This window comes from Scyliorhinus torazame, chromosome 14 (genome assembly GCF_047496885.1).
Source record: "Scyliorhinus torazame isolate Kashiwa2021f chromosome 14, sScyTor2.1, whole genome shotgun sequence".
Taxonomy (NCBI): domain Eukaryota; kingdom Metazoa; phylum Chordata; class Chondrichthyes; order Carcharhiniformes; family Scyliorhinidae; genus Scyliorhinus; species Scyliorhinus torazame.
This window is the reverse complement of record NC_092720.1, coordinates 131,977,826-131,994,311: the sequence shown is the minus strand read 5'-3', so window position 1 is coordinate 131,994,311 and position 16,486 is coordinate 131,977,826. Positions and strand designations below refer to the sequence as shown.

The window sequence follows — 16,486 nt, the reverse complement described above, 5'->3', positions numbered from 1 at the left end:
GGAGAGGTTGGATAAACTTGGATTGTTTTCACTGGAACGATGGAAGTTGAGGGGTGACCTGATAGAGTTCTACAAAATTATGGAGAGTGGATAGTCAGAAAAGTTACATGTGCTCAAATACAGTCAAGGCCAAGTGTGAGGTAATGCATTTTGGAAGGTCCAATACAGTGGGAAACATACAGTAAATGACAGAGCCCTTAAGAGTATTGACAGGCAGAGGGATCTGGATGTACAGGTCCACAGGTCACTGAAAGTGGCAACGCAGGTGGAGAAGGTAGTCAAGAAGGCATATGACATACTTGCCTTCATTGGCCAGAGCACTGAGTATAAAAATTGGCAAGTCATGCTGCAGCTGTATAGTACCATAGTTAGGCCACACTTCTGGTCGTCACAATACCAGAAGGATGTGGAGGCTTTGGAGAGGGTGCAAAAGAGGTTTACCAGGATGTTGTCTGGTATGGAAGGCATTAGCTATGTGGGAGGTTGGATGAACTCACTCTGTTCTCATTGGAACGGCGGAGGTTGAGGGGTGACCTGATAGAAGTCTACAAAATTATGAGGTACATGGACGGAGTGGATAGTCAGAAGAGTTTTCCCAGGGTAGAAGAGTTAATTACATGGGGACATAGGTTTAAGGTGCGAGGGGGAAAGTTTAGAGATGTGCGAGACAAGTTCTTTACACAGAGGTGAGTGCCTGGAATGCGCTGCCGGGAGAGGTGGTGGAAGCAGACACGATAACAGTGTTTAAGAGGCATCTTGACAAATACATGAATAGGATGGGAATAGAGGGGTATAAACCCCGGAAGTGTAGAAGATTGTAGTTTAGTCGGGCAGCATGGTCGGCACAGGCTTGGTGGGCCGAAGGGCCTGTTCCTGTGCTGTACCGTTCTTTGTTTTTAATTCTTATCCTGACGGGGTTTGACAGGGTAATAGCTGGGAGGAAACTTGGAACTAGCGGCTGCAGCAGAAAATAAGTAGTCTCCAATTTAAGACTGAGATGAGGAGGAATTTCTCTCAGTTTGTCTTTGGAATTCTCTTCCCCTGATAGGAGTTGGCTCTGGGCTATGGAACATATTATACAGACTATTGATACACAAGAGAGTCAAGGTGGGGGAGGGAGAAGGCGGGAAAATGGGGTTAAGGTTACAATCAGATCAGTCATGTTCTTATTGACTGGCGGAGTTGAATACTCTACTCCTCTTATTTCCTCAAGATATATGTATATTTTTTAGTATATTTTATTCCAAGCCCAATCAACAATACAAACAATCAGCAATATCTATAACTATATTGCCCTTTTTCTCGCCTTAACTATCCCCACCCAACTAATCCCCCCACAACTGATTCCACACTCCCCCAGGCGGCATGAAACAGATCCTCAAATAGAGACAGAAAGAGCCTCGATCTTGCATAAAATCCTTCTTCTGACTCTCTCAGAACAAACTTAATATTCTCCAGTTTTAAAAACTCCCAAATCTCCCAACCACAGCAATACCTTCAGCGGCACCGCTGACTTCCAACGCTGTAAGAGTTGCTGCCGGGCAATCAGATTGGTGAAGGCCGCGACATCGGCCCCCTTCCCCTCTAGCAACAATGTCTCGAAAATCGGTGCCCAGAGTTGGCCCAACTTCTGGCAAGACCAAAACATATGGACATGATTTACAGACCCCTTTGCGCACCTCTCGCATTTGTCCTTGACCTCAAAGAACCCACTCACACAAGCCCGGGTCATATGGGCCCTGTGCACCACCTTAAACTGTATCAGGCTCATCTGGCATAGGATGATGTCGAATTCACCCGGTGCATAAACTCACTGCAGGTCCCCATCCAAACTCTATCCCCAATTCCTCCTCCCATTTCCGATCTTATCTGCTCCACTGGCGCCTTTTCCGTTTACAACAACCATGTCACTATCTTCACCGGGGGTTTTTGAACCCCCCCTCTGTTAAGGTCCGCCATCTTTGCTGTTAGTGGGAGAGGATCTAGAAGAAATCACTCAAAGCCCAGGGCTGCTGGTCCTCGCATTAAAAGGTTTATTTTGCCAGTGGGGAGATGGCGTCTGTTAAAGTCCCAGACCGTCACTCCACCAAACAAAGGGAAACATTTATTCTTATACATTTTTCAAAACAGCTACACAGCCCATTTCGGCTTGACTTCGTCCAATAATATTGGTTATACATTACATACATTAGTTATATATCCAATTAAATTTGACATCACGTAAAGTGGGTTGGTAACTTACCAGCCCCTAACTTCATGAAGAATCACTCATACCAACTGTTGAGATTATCTTTCCTCCCTGCACCTGGAAATCTTGGGCTGGCGAAGATACATGATGCTCTTTGTCCGGTGGAACTGTTATCACTTGCTAGTGAAGTACTCCCTAGAATCTCCCATGTCTGTTTCCCATTCAATGCCTTGATATCAATCATTCTTGTCTCTCTGACTCACTCTGCTGCCGTAATTAAATTATGTTATTTATACCAGTTTGCAACTTAATCCAGCTGACGGTTGTGCAAGAATGTAGGTAGTTCAGCTAACAGCCATTTTGTGCGGTGGACTTCCGGTTGCGGCTATGCGGAGCTAAGCTGCACGATTCGGCAGCTCCCGCTACTACGGACTTTCGGGCTCATTGGAGGAGCCCCAACGGAATTTTTTTTGACGACAACCCGTGGGGAGGTGAAGAGAGAGGTCCCCCTCCAACTTTTATGGACCGGACCAGAGGTGCAACAGCCAAAAAAGCAGCATTGGAGCAGCGGGAGAAGCGGGGGAAAAAAATCAAAATGGCGGCGGCCGGGGACAAAGCAGAGTGCGGGCCAGAGCTGCAAGAATTCATCAAGCGCTGCTTCGAGGAGCTGCGCAAGGAGATGCTGGCGCCTATGCTGGCGGTAATTGAAGGACTAGGGATAACCCAGAAGGCCCACGAGGTGAAGATCCAGGAGGTACAGAAAAGAGTTAGTGAGAATGAGGATGAGCTCTTGGGCCTGGCGGTGAGAGTGGAGCGGCACGAGGCGCTACACAAGACGTGGGCAGGAAGACTCGAAGACCTGGAGAACAGGTCGAGGAGAAAGAATCTGCGGATCCTGGGTCTCCCAGAAGGAGTGGAGGGGGCCGATGCCGTGGCATACGCGGGCACGATGATCAGGGCGATGATGGGCGCGGAGGCCCCTTCGAGGTCGCTGGAGCTGGACGGGGCACACCGGGTGCTGGCGAGGAAGCCCAAGGCAAATGAGCCGCCAAGGGCGATGGTGGTGAGATTTCACCGGTTCACGGACAGAGAGAGGGTCCTGAAATGGGCTAAGAAGGAGCGGAGCAGCAAGTGGGACAATGCAGAGATCCGAATATACCCGGACTGGAGCACGGAGGTTGCAAAGCGGAGAGCGGGTTTCAACCGGGCCAAAGCGGTGCTGCACCGGAAAGGAGTGAAATTTGGAATGCTGCAGCCAGCGCGATTGTGGGTCACATACAAGGACCAACACTACTACTTCGAAACGCCTGAAGAGGCATGGACCTTCATACAAACTGAAAAGTTGGACTCTAACTGAGGGTTTGTGAGGGTGGGGGGATGTTTGAGGGTTGATGTGTGATGGTTGTTGTATATAGGGGGTCAATCACACGCAGGAAATGTTACATGGGCTGGGGTAGAGAGACAAGGCCGCGACAGGAGCTGCGCCAGAGGGGGCAGGGCCATGCTTTGGAAAGCGTGGGGTTTTTCCCGCGTGCGGGAAGAAGGCGGGAAGGGGAACGAAGGAACGCACATTGATTGGGAGACTCCCACACGGGGGGGGTCAATGGGACAGCGGGGAAGCCGGGGTCAGCAGGTGTCAGCTGACTTACGGGAGTGATATGGGGGGAGCAAAAAAGCTAGACAGGGGTCTAGCGGGGGGGGGGGGGGTTGCTGCTGCACTGGCTGAAAGGGAATGGGACACAGAAGAGGTGGTCGGGACGGAGGTCCCCCGGCTGGGGGACTGGAGGGTGAGGGAGACGCGGACACGACACTGGCCCAGAAAAAAGGAGATGGCTAGTCAGCGGGGGGGGGGGGGGTGCATGTGTCATTTGAGGCCAAGACTATCGTAGTGGATAATGGAGGGAGATATGTGATGGTGAGCAGTAGGTTGCAAGGGACGTGGGTGGTGTTGGTAAATGTATACGCCCCGAACTGGGATGATGCTGGATTCATGAAGCGCATGTTGGGGCGCATTCCGGACCTGGAGGTAGGAGGCCTGATAATGGGAGGAGACTTCAATACAGTGCTGGACCCAGCACTGGACCGCTCCAGATCAAGGACTGGAAAGAGGCCGGCGGCGGCCAAGGTGCTTAGGGGGTTTATGGATCAGATGGGAGGAGTGGACCCATGGCGGTTTGCAAGGCCGCAGGCCAGGGAATTTTCTTTCTTCTCCCACGTGCACAAAGCCTACTCCCGGATAGATTTCTTTGTTCTGGGCAGGGCGCTCATCCCGAGGGTGGAGAGGACGGAGTATTTGGCCATAGCCGTTTCGGACCACGCCCCGCACTGGGTGGAAATGGGGCTGGGAGAGGAGAGGGACCAACACCCGCTGTGGCGGCCGGATGTGGGACTGCTGGCAGATGAGGTGGTGTGTGGGAAGGTGACGGGGTGTATCGAAAGGTACTTGGAGGCCAACGACAACGGGGAGGTGCGAGTGGGGGTGGTATGGGAGGCGTTGAAGGCTGTGATCAGGGGAGAGCTAATCTCCATCAGGGCTCATAGGGAGAAGACAGAGGGCATAGAAAGGGAGAGGTTAGTGGGGGAGATTTTGAGAGTGGACAGGAGATACGCAGAGGCCCCGGAGGAAAGATTACTTGGGGAAAGACGACGGCTCCAGCCGGAGCTTGACCTGTTGACCACAGGGAAGGCGGAGGCAGAGTGGAGGAAGGCGCAGGGGGCGACCTATGAGTATGGGGAAAAGGCTAGTCGGATGCTGGCACACCAGCTCCGTAAGAGGACGGCAGCGAGGGAAATAGGGGGAATCAAAGATGGAAGGGGAGCCACGGTTTGGAGTGCGACGAAGATAAGATTCAAGGCCTTCTATGAAGAGCTGTACAGATCCCAGCCCCCAGCGGGGGAAGAGGGGATGAGACGATTCTCAGACCAACTGAGATTCCCGAGGGTGGAGGAGCAAGAGGTGGCTAGTTTGGGGGCACCAATTGGGTTGGAGGAGCTGAGCAAGGGTTTGGGGAGTATGCAGGCGGGGAAGGCCCCGGGGCCGGACGGGTTCCCGGTGGAGTTCTACAGGAAGTACGTAGACCTGTTGGCCCCGCTACTAGTGAGGACCTTTAACGAGGCAAGAGATCCACATTGCAGTGGGACCCTGCCCCCGACAATGTCAGAAGCGACAATTTCTTTGATCCTAAAGCGGGACAAGGACCCACTGCCATGTGGATCGTACAGGCCGATCTCGCTCCTCAATGTGGACGCTAAGTTGTTGGCAAAAGTGCTGGCCATGAGGATTGAGGACTGTGTCCCGGGGGTGATCCATGAGGACCAGACGGGATTCGTAAAGGGCAGGCAATTAAACACTAATGTGCGGCGCCTCTTAAACGTGATAATGATGCCATCGGAGGAGGGAGAGGCGGAGATAGTGGCAGCTATGTACGCGGAAAAGGCCTTTGACCGAGTAGAGTGGGAGTACCTCTGGGAGGTGCTGCGTAGGTTTGGGTTCGAGGGAGGGTTTATCAGCTGGGTTAAGCTCCTTTATAGAGCCCCGGTGGCAAGTGAAGTGACGAACCGGCGGAGGTCGGAGTACTTTCAGCTGTACCGAGGAACAAAGCAGGGGTGCCCCCTGTCCCCCCTGTTGTTTGCATTGGCGATCGAATCCTTGGCCATGTCATTGACGGATTCTAATAAATGGAGGGGGGTGGTCCGAGGGGGGAGAAGAGCATTGGGTGTCGCTATATGCGGATGACCTGTTGCTATATGTGGCGGATCCAATGGAGGGGATGGTGGAGGTCATGCAGACTCTAAGGGAGTTTGGGGAGTTTTCGGGCTATAAGCTCAATGTAGGGAAGAGTGAGCTCTTTGTATTACAGGCAGGGGACCAAGAAAGAGGGATGGGGACCTACCGCTGAGGAGGGCGGTGGGGAGTTTTCGGTATCTGGGGATCCAGATAGCCAGGAGTTGGGGGGCCCTACATAAACTGAATCTGGCGAGGTTGGTGGACCAAATGGAGGAGGACTTCAAAAGATGGGACATGTTACCGCTCTCGCTGGCGGGTAGAGTGCAGTCGGTCAAAATGGTGGTCCTTCCGAGGTTTCTGTTTGTGTTTCAGTGCCTTCCCATCGTGATCACCAAAGGCTTTTTGAAGAGAGTAGGTAGGAGTATTATGGGGTTTGTGTGGGTGAATAAGACCCCGAGGGTAAGGAGAGGGTTCCTGGAATGCAGTAGGGACCGAGGAGGGTTGGCGCTGCCAAACCTAGGGAGCTACTACTGGGCAGCAAATGTGGCGATGATCCGCAAGTGGGTTATGGAGGGAGAGGGGGCGGCATGGAAGAGGATGGAGATGGCGTCCTGTAAAGGTACGAGCCTGGGGGCGTTGGTGACGGCACCGCTGCCGTTCTCGCCGTCAAAGCATACCACGAGCCCGGTGGTGGCGGCAACATTAAGGATCTGGGGCCAGTGGAGATGGCAAGGAGTGCAGTGGGAGCCTCGGTGTGGTCCCCGATCAGGGGTAACCACCGGTTTGTCCCGGGGAAGATGGACGGGGGGTTCCAGAGCTGGCATCGGGCGGGGATTAGAAGAATGGGGGACCTGTTCATTGACGGGACATTTGCGAGCCTAGGGGCACTGGAGGAGAAGTTTGAGTTACCCCCAGGAAATGCCTTTAGATATATGCAGGTGAGGGCTTTTGTGAGGCGACAGGTCAGGGAATTCCCGTTGCTCCAGGCACAAGAAATTCAAGACAGGGTGTATGGGTCGGGGAGGGCAAAGTGTCGGCAATACACCAGGAGATGAAAGAGGGGGAAGCGCTAGTAGAAGAGTTGAAGGGTAAATGTGAGGAGGAGCTGGGGGAGGAGATCGAGGAACGTCTGTGGGCTGATGCCCTAGGTAGGGATAATTCCTCCTCCTCGTGTGCCAGGCTCAGCCTGATACAATTTAAGGTGTTTCACAGAGCTCCCTTGACGGGGCGAGGTTGAGTAGGTTCTTTGGGGTAGAGGACAGATGTGGAAGGTGCTCAGGGAGCCCGGCGAACCATGTCCATATGTTTTGGTCATGCCCGGCACTGGAGGGGTTCTGGAGAGGAGTGGCGGGAGCGATATCTCAGGTGGTGAAAGTTCGGGTCAAGCCAAGCTGGGGGCTAGCAATATTTGGAGTAGTGGATGAGCCGGGAGTGCAGGAGACGAAAGAGGCCGGCATTCTGGCCTTTGTGTCCCTAGTAGCCCGGCGAAGGATCTTGCTAATGTGGAAGGAGGCGAAGCCCCCCAGCCTGGAGGCCTGGATAAACGACATGGCTGGGTTCATTAAGCTGGAGAGGATAAAGTTTGCCTTGAGAGGGTCTGCGCAGGGGTTCTACAGGCGGTGGCAACCGTTCCTCGACTATCTCGCGGAGCGTTAGAGGAAAGTCGGTCAGCAGCAACCCGGGGGGGGGGGCGTCTTGGGGGGGGGGGAGAAGGGGGGGGAATGGGGGACTGCTTGGGGGGATGGATGAGCAAGAGATAACATGAAGGGTGGGGGAAACTGGCATGTGCGGGAGAGAGCCAGTATATAAAGCTATGTAAATATACCATTTTGCCATGTATATATCTTGCTCAGTGCGATTTTTTGTTATTTGTTATGGGGGGGGGGTTATTGTTTGTAAGGGAGAAAAATTGTGTTGTCAAAAAACTTTAATAAATATATATTTTTTAGAAACAGCCATTTTGTGTCTTTAGTATTGCTAACTTAGCTAACAGCCATTTTGTATAACTTCTTTTAATTGTATGTCTGTCCTTTCTAAAATGAGTAATTCTTAGGTTATAAAATCACAAGCATGTTTATACACTATCTATTCCTACAAATTGCCTCTTTACACGCCTTCAAGCCAGGGTAAACTTATCTATAATCTTCTTTCTAAATCTGATTTCAACACTCGCCTAACTCAAAACTCTCCATGCCACTAGACTCCCCTCTCGTCCAGGCACACAAGTTGGCTCCTGCTTGGAGGCTTCAGTTTTCGCCCTTGCTACACGGTTAATGGGTACTGTGCTTGTAAGATGTGCAGAATAAGCGGAGGGAGTTGGTTTCTCCTCCAAAATGGAATGTCAAATCATGGGCGCCACAGGAAGTCCATTTCCTAAAGATCCTATGATGTTTCTGTTCCTTCTACAAAAAACTCAACAAAGTTGTACGAACGTGATTACTCTTTCATACATTTTCGCTTTTGAGAAGTTTTCCTATGAAATCATTGAGCAAAGATTCCATTACCTTTCCTACATTAAGTTAGCCGATCTCTAGTTCTCTGCACTTGTACCATCACCCTTTTGATATACAGTAATCAAACTAGCTGTCAGACCTCTAGCTCTATTCCCTTCTTGAATGAATTCACATATTTTGTATGTGTATATTTATCTTCATGCCTTTATCTCTTCCTTAGCTCCTATAAGATAATGAATTGAATTTATCCTCTCCACGTTTGATTGATCGAAGATCTCCTTTTATTGCTATTAAAACTTAGCAGCCTGCAATATTAACATGTCGAACCTCAGAAAGATACATTGAGGGACTGCTGGAGGAATGGCACAATGGCCCCTTCTCTGTTCTCCAGTTTCATGCTGTTGGCTAACCTGCGATTTCATCCCAGATTGGAAATAATAGCAATGTGCCCACCAATCCCCAATGCATACTGGTGAGCGAGGTTCACTGCCAATCCTGCCAATTTGAGAGCATTTTCCTGCCAGCCCAATTTTCTTTGATCGCTGGAACATTCACACCATCCACCACCGGTGTAACATGTCTGCCCGTGTATTGTCCGCAGGGGATTTTTTAGCAGCGCCTCCCAAACACGATGCCTCTACCATCTAGAAGGGCAAGAGCGTCAGATGCATGGGAACACCACTGTGGTGAACCACTGTAATAGGAGATGTAAGGTAGGACCTGCACTACAGGATGGCTCCGCCCACGGAGAACTGTATAAATCTGTATGACCTCCAGTGCCCTGCCATTTCGCCAGCTGCAGCAGGAGGACACGCATCTGACTATAATAAAGCCGCAGTTGTATCCAACTTTAGTCTTTGTGCAATTGATCGTGCATCAATTTATTACAGTTAGATTTTCCACAGAATGGATATCCGAATTAAGCCCGATCGTCTGCAGCTGGATCCGCACACACCCGACGCCAGGAAAGACTTTACTCACTGGCTAGCATGTTTTGAGGCCTACATCAACGCGGCAGACCGCGCGCCAACGGAGGCTCAGAAGATCAATGTCCTGCACTCCAGACTGAGCTCCAGCGTTCTCCATGACGGTCGCATCCCGTAACGCACAATCGTACCCCTCCCACCGCGCTGCCCACCCTTCTACTCCTTCTTACCCTCCTGGACCCCGCCGACGACCTCGTCAGCCGGGGCCCTGCCTTCCCAATATGCCTGCGCCGCACGCCGATCCGTGCACCCCGGGGGCCCCCGCTGCTACTTCTGCGGTCAGCAGAAGCACCCCCACCAACACTACACGGCCCACACTGCAGTTTGTAAAGCCTGCAGTAAAAAGGGCCACTTCGTGGCTGTGTGCCAGGCCCGCGCAGTCGCTGCGATTGCGCTCGCTATCGCCCCCCCCCACGCCAGACGCACAATGGGAGCCGCCATTTTATTCCCTTTCGGCCACGTGCGCCCCATTGGCGCCGCCATCTTGTCCCGACCCCGCAATGTGCGCACCATGGGCGCCGCCATCTTGTCCCCCACAGGGTCTCTGGACATCCCGACATCAGAACCGCACACGCTCGCCACCCGAAGCATCCGATGGCTACCCGCAGCTCGCTTCGATGATGCTGGACCAATCTCGCCCGCACAATCTGGCCGCCGCGTCGACGACGGTTAAAATCAACGGCCACGCGACCCCGTGCCTGCTGGACTCCGGGAGCACTGAAAGCTTTGTTCACCCAGATACAGTAAGGCGCTGCTCCCTCGCGGTCCACCCTGCCAATCAAAGGATCTCCCTAGCCTCCGGATCCCACTCCGTCCCGATCCGAGGCTTTTGTACAGTCACCCTCACGGTCCAGGGCATAGAATTTAGTAACTTCCGCCTCTATGTCCTTCCTAATCTCTGCGCTGCACTCCTGTTGGGCCTGGACTTCCAGTGCAACCTCCAGAGCCTCACCCTCAAATTCGGCGGGCTCTTACCCCCCCTTACCGTTTGCGCCCTCGCGACCCTCAAGGTCGATCCCCCCTCCCTTTTTGCCAATCTAACTGTGGATTGCAAGCCCGTTGCCACTAGGAGCAGACGGTACAGTACCCAGGACAAGACCTTCATCACGTCCGAAGTCCAGCGGCTGCTTAAGGAGGGTATTATCGAGGCCAGCAACAGCCCCTGGAGAGCCCAAGTGGTAGTGGTTAAAACTGGGTAGAAACACAGGATGGTCGTGGACTACAGCCAGACCATCAATCGGTACAATCGGTACTGCCCAAGGCCCTCAAACGCTGCCTGGGGTTCTTTTCCTACTACGCTCAGTGCGTCCCAAACTATGCGGCCAAGGCCCGCCCACTCATTTAGTCCACCCAATTCCCCCTCGCGACCGAGGCACAACACGCTTTCGCCCGCATCAGAGCAGTCATCGCCAAGGCCGGGATGCCGCAGTGGACGAGTCACTGCCTTTCCAACTAGAAAGAGACGCTTAAGACGTCGCCCTTGCCGCCACTCTAAACCAGGCAGGCAGACCCGTGGCATTCTTTTCCCGCACCCTTCATGCCTCGGAAATTCAACACTCATCCGTCGAAAGGAGGCCCAAGCTATCGTTGAAGCTATGCGGCATTGGAGGCATTACCTGGCCAATGGTCGGTAGCCTTCATGTTCAATAACACACAGCGGGGCAAGATCAAAAGTGATAAAATCTTGCGGTGGAGAATCGAGCTCTCCACCTTTATTACGAGATCTTGTATCGCCCCGGTAAACTCAACGAGTCCCCAGATGCCCTCTCCTGAGGTACATGTGCCAGCGGACCAACTCCGGGCCCTACACGACAGCCTTTGTCACCCGGGGGTCACTCGATTGTACCATCTGGTCAAAGCTCGCAACCTGCCCTATTCCATCGAGGAAGTAAGGACAGTCACCAGGGACTGCCAGGTCTGTGCGGAGTGCAAGCCGCACTTCTACTGGCCGGACAGTGCGCGCCTGGTGAAGGCTCCCCGCCCCTTTGAAGGCCTCAGCGAGGATTTCAAAGGACCCCTCCCCTCCACCGACCGTAACACGTACATTCTCAGTGTGGTCGATGAGTACTCCAGATTCCCCTTCGCCATCCCATGCCCCGATATGACGTCTGCCACCGTCATCAAGGCCCTCAGCACCATCTTTGCTCTGTTTGGTTTCCCCGCCTACATCCACAGTGACAGGGGATCCTCATTCATGAGCGATGAGCTGCGTCAGTTCCTGCTCAGCAGGGGTATAGCCGCCAGCAGGACGACCAGCTACAACCCCCGGGGAAACGGGCAAGTAGAATGGGAGAATGGGACGGTTTGGAGGGCCGTCCAGCTGGCCCTATGGTCCGGGAACCTCCCAGCCTCTCGCTGGCAGGAGGTCCTCCCTGACGCTCTACACTCCATCCGGTCACTATTGTGCACCGCCACTAATAACACACTTCATGAACGTGTTTTTACCTTCCCCAGGAAGTTCACATCCGGGGTGTTGCTCCCGACTTGGCTCGCTGCTCCAGGACCGGTCCTTCTCCGTAGGCACGTCCGACTCCACAAGGCGGGGACCCCTTGGTGGACAGGGTTCACCTGCTCCACGCCAACCCTCAATATGCCTACGTTGAGTTCGCCGACGGCCGCCAAGATACTGTCACACTCAGGGAACTGTCAGGTTCCACCCCCCCCCCCCCCAACCTCCCACCGCGCCGCCAATATTGACCCCACCAGACCGCCCACCCCCCCCTATCCCCTTTTCCGCACAAGAGGATGAAGAGGACTTCGGCACGCTCCCCGAGTTCCCCGATGACTGGCCAGCATCAGCACCGCCACCGGTGCCACCTCCACCACCGCCAGCACCGACTTCGCCACCACCGTTACGCCGCTCCCAACGAAGCACCAAAGCACCGGACCGGCTGAACCTTTCACGAACTCCGGACCGTCAACATGGACTTTTCTTTCCCTACCACTGTACATAATTGCACCAATTGTATATAGTTTCACGTCACCCCCGCCGGACTCATTTTAACAGGGGGTGAATGTGGTGAACCACTGTAATAGGAGATGTAAGGTAGGTCCTGCACTACAGGTTCACCGGTAGCTCCTGCCGGCTGGCTCCGCCCACGGAGAACTGTATAAATATGCATGACCTCCAGTGCCCTGCCATTTCGCCAGCTGCAGCAGGAGGCCACGCATCTGACTGTAATAAAGCCACAGCTGTACCCAACTTTAGTCTTTGTGCATGCATCAACCACCACATGCAATTTTCCCACCAAGTCACTCGCCATCCTGACTTGGAACCACATCGCCATTCCTTCAATGTTGCGAGGTCAGGATCTCGGAATTTCTGGCATAAACAACAGCACACGGAGGCCGCCATCTTGTTTTCAAGGGCAATGAGAGATTGGCTGGCTTTGCCTGCAATGGCCACATCCCGAGAATGAGTAAAAAGAAAACAGCCCCTGCCGTCCTGCCTGTCTCACCTTCAATAAAAATATTTGACACTTCTTTTCCCCTGCATATGTTGAGCTCATTGAATACCTGGAATATACAGCCATCCTTCATTTCTAAGGTCCCGTATCCATCTTTCCGATCCAGGTAAAACATGCCCGTGAATTTGTTCCCATCTGGCCAGACGTAGGTCCCATTTCCATGGCGATGATCTTTGTAGAACTGCCCTGTGTAATACTGCAATAATAAAACATATATGGTCATGTGGGGGGAGTACCACGCAAGAAAGAATGAAAAGAAAAGTCAGCACTTTAATTGCTCAGGTGGTTCGGGCAGTGGGGACTTCAAAGCAGGGAAGGACAAGGGAAATGCAACCCAAAGTTGCAGCCATTAAGTATATTTTTCTGACCTTCATGTCGTCAATCTAGAATCCCTTCTCCACAATGCAAATGCAGAATCCGCCATGCAGCAGAATTTCCACTCATTTCAAATTGGAAAACAATACTCCCAGTGGGCAGCTTTGAGGTTCCAAAACTGGGATATTACCCCATTAACCAATCTTTCACATGGCATAAGGAAATGGCAGAGAAGCTAATCAAATGCTTCAGCCGAAATCTTCCGGCCGTTCTCGCTGACAGGATCTTCTGGTCCTGCTGAAGGTGAACCCCCACTGTGGGTTTCCCGGTGACAGCGGCAACGGGAGGGGAGTGCACAGAACGGAAACACCCCATTGACAGCTGTGGCATCAGAAAATCCCGCAATTGATCAATGACAGGCCTCCTCCATCGCTGCGATAAACAAACCGCTAGGGGTGGGTGGAAAATTCCACCACGCTGTCTTCGTTGTTTCAGCGAGGTTTTCAGCATTTTCCTGTGTGGAATGTAAACAAGGGACTGCAAGATATTAATATTAGTTTTAAAAAAGTACTGGAAAAACTAATGGGAATTAAAAGTAGATAATCTGGACCTGATGATCTACATCCCAAAGTACGCAAAGTGGCGGCTGTAGAGATAGTGGATGCATTGGTGGGCACCTTGCAAAATTCTGCAGACCCCGGAATAGAACAGAATCCCTACAGCGCAGAAGGAGGCCCTTCAGCCCATCGAGTCAGTACCGACCCTCTGAAAGAGCACCCTACCTAGGCCCACTCCCCCAAACTATCTCTGTAACTCCACCTAACCTGCACATCTTCAGACTGTGGGAGGAAACCAGAGAACCCGGAGGAAACCCACGCAAACATATAGAATGTGCAAACTCCACGCAGTCACCCGAGGTCGGAATCGAAACCGGGTCCCTGGCAGCAACCATGGTTCCTGCAGACTGGAAAGTAGAAAATGTAACCATACTACTTAAGAAAGGAGGGAGAGAGAAGAGGAAACACAAGCCTGTTACCCTAATATCAGTCGGAGAATAAATGCTGGGAATCTATAATGAAGGATGTGCTAACAGGACCAACAAAATAATGGTAATACTGGGCAGTGTCAACATGGATTTAGGAATGGGAAATTATGTAGAACAAACCTGTTGGGAGTTTGTTGAGGATGTAACTTGGGGGAACTATTGGGTGTGATATAGTTAGCTTTAAAGGCAAAGTAGCTGAATTAATGTTAAAAATATTCAGGCTCAGTCCTTATTCAAAAACATCCGCACTGTTCCCTGCTGGGGTTGTTGGATCAGCTTTATAAATCTTCTCAAAATAAAAACAAGAAATACTTGAAACACTCGGGAAGTCGGTCAGCATCCCCGGAGACAGAAACTGCGTTAGCGTTTCGGGTCAATGGCCTTTTGAATGGTCATTGGGCTGAAACATTAACCCCTCGCTAAGATGTTCCGGTAGTTGATTCACATTTCCGGCTTTTGGAGCAGCTTGTTTCTCCCAACCTACCTTCCTGCCAACAACCTCATGACTTTTGGAATAGCTTGGTGCAGTTTTTATCCAAGTTTGCCAAGGATTCTTTAATATACAGCCTTGATGACCAGGTTCTGAAGAAGCCACAACAGACGCCAAACGTTAACTCTGTTTCCCTCTTCACAGATACTGCCAGACCGGTTGCGTTTTTCCAGCATTTTCTGTTTTCAATACAGATTTCCAGATTCCGCAGTATTTTGTTTTTGATCAATAGGCTTGATTGTATACCTGCCTGTCCCTGACACCCCTTATGAGCAGCACGGTAGCACAGTGGTTAGCACTGTTGCTTCACAGGGTCCTGGTTTCGATTCCCGGCTTGGGTCACTGTCTGTGCGGAGTCTGCACATTGTCCCCGTGTCTGCGTGGGTTTCCTCCGGATGCTCCGGTTTCCTCCCACAGTCCCGAAAGACATGCTGTTAGGTGAATTGGCCATTCTGAATTTTCCCTCCATATATTCGAACAGGCGCTGGAATGTGGCGACTAGGGGATTTTCACAGTAACTTCATTGCAGTGTTAATGTGAGCCCACTTGTGGCAGTAAAGATTATTGTTCTCAACTGAGCAGCACAGATTTATGAACGGATGGGCCAGGCTTGAACAAGCAGAATGTTTGCAGTGGTTAAGGGTAACTGTGGAGCATAAGCGTCAAGATTAAATGTCAGTGATTGAGAACAGACAGCAAGCAAGGGAAACCTGGGGGCAGCACGGTGGCGCAGTGGTTAGCACTGCAGCCTCACGGCGCCGAGGTCCTAGGTTCGATCCCGGCTCTGGGTCACTGTCCGTGTGGAGTTTGCACATTCTCCCCTTGTCTGCGTGGGTTTCGCCCCCACAACCCAAAAAGATGTGACGTGGATTGGCCACGCTAAATTGCCCCTTAATTGGAAAACATTAATTGGGTACTCTAAATTTATTTTTTAAAACGCAAGAGAAACCTCTTCACGGGGGAGTTTTTAAAGTTGGGGGGGTGTGGGGTGCACTTCCAGGGATCAGTGGTTCGGGAGGCAGGAACATCAATATTCTTTGATTTGAGAGGCTGGTGGGTGGAAACAGGGCGGGCCAATGGCAGTCCAAATGCCACCCTCCTGCCGGCCTTTGTGGGCACTTACCTCTCCGTTGGCCCACTGAAAGACCCCTTGCCCGTGCTTCAGGTTCCCTCGGAAACCCCCCTCGTATTTCCAGCCGTTCGGCCACTCCTGAACCCCGGCTTCAGGCGCCGGGCTGGCCGCCAGGGTGCTCCGCTTGGCTGTGACTTCGAGCAGTTCGGGCGAGTCCAGCGGTCCCTGGACTCGGTGTGAATCCTCGGGGCTGTGGGACTGGGGGCTGCCCGCGGGGCTGGAGGGCACCGGGGAAGGCATTGGCTGCTGCCTGGCCGCTGGAGCCGGGGGAAAGAGCCCGGGAGCCGCCCGCCTGCTCCCTGTCCCCGGAGACTCGGGTTGAAAGCAAACAAGTGACCGCGTTACCGGGGCAACGGAACCCACACAGACTGGAGACAGAGCGGCCAGCCCGCCATCCCGGGAGCATTGTTGTCCCGGGATTAGAGCTATCCCGGGACAGGTATCCCAGGAGTCCAGCTATCCCGGCACAGGTATCCCAGGAGTCCAGCTATCCCGGGACAGGTATCCCTGGAATATGGGTATCCAGGGAGTCCAGCTATCCCGAGACAGTTATCCCAGGAGGACAGTTATCCTGCTTCAATTAACCTGGGAGGATAGACATCCCAAGAGTAGTGCTGTCCCGGGACAGTTATCCCAGGATTATATTTGATTTGATTTATTATTGTCACATGTATTAGTATACA

General features: G+C 52.4%; 1 protein-coding gene across 3 annotated transcripts in view; it reads right to left on the bottom strand.

The window, feature by feature from the left end:
* The window catches only part of ankmy1 (ankyrin repeat and MYND domain containing 1), a 285,915-nt gene extending 269,775 nt beyond the window's left edge, over nucleotides 1–16,140 (bottom strand). For 2 of the 3 annotated variants that reach the window (XM_072474912.1, XM_072474913.1), the window contains exons 1-2: nucleotides 15,795–16,139; nucleotides 12,871–13,017 (exon numbers count right to left, since the gene is read on the bottom strand). In XM_072474912.1, coding sequence (XP_072331013.1) covers nucleotides 12,871–13,017; nucleotides 15,795–16,043 — 396 coding nt within the window. In that variant the 5' untranslated portion in view covers nucleotides 16,044–16,139. Of the gene's footprint in view, nucleotides 1–12,870; nucleotides 13,018–15,794 lie in introns of all 3 variants that reach the window. The other variant, XM_072474914.1, reaches the window with a different exon arrangement.
* Between the last annotated feature and the right edge of the window lie 346 nt (nucleotides 16,141–16,486).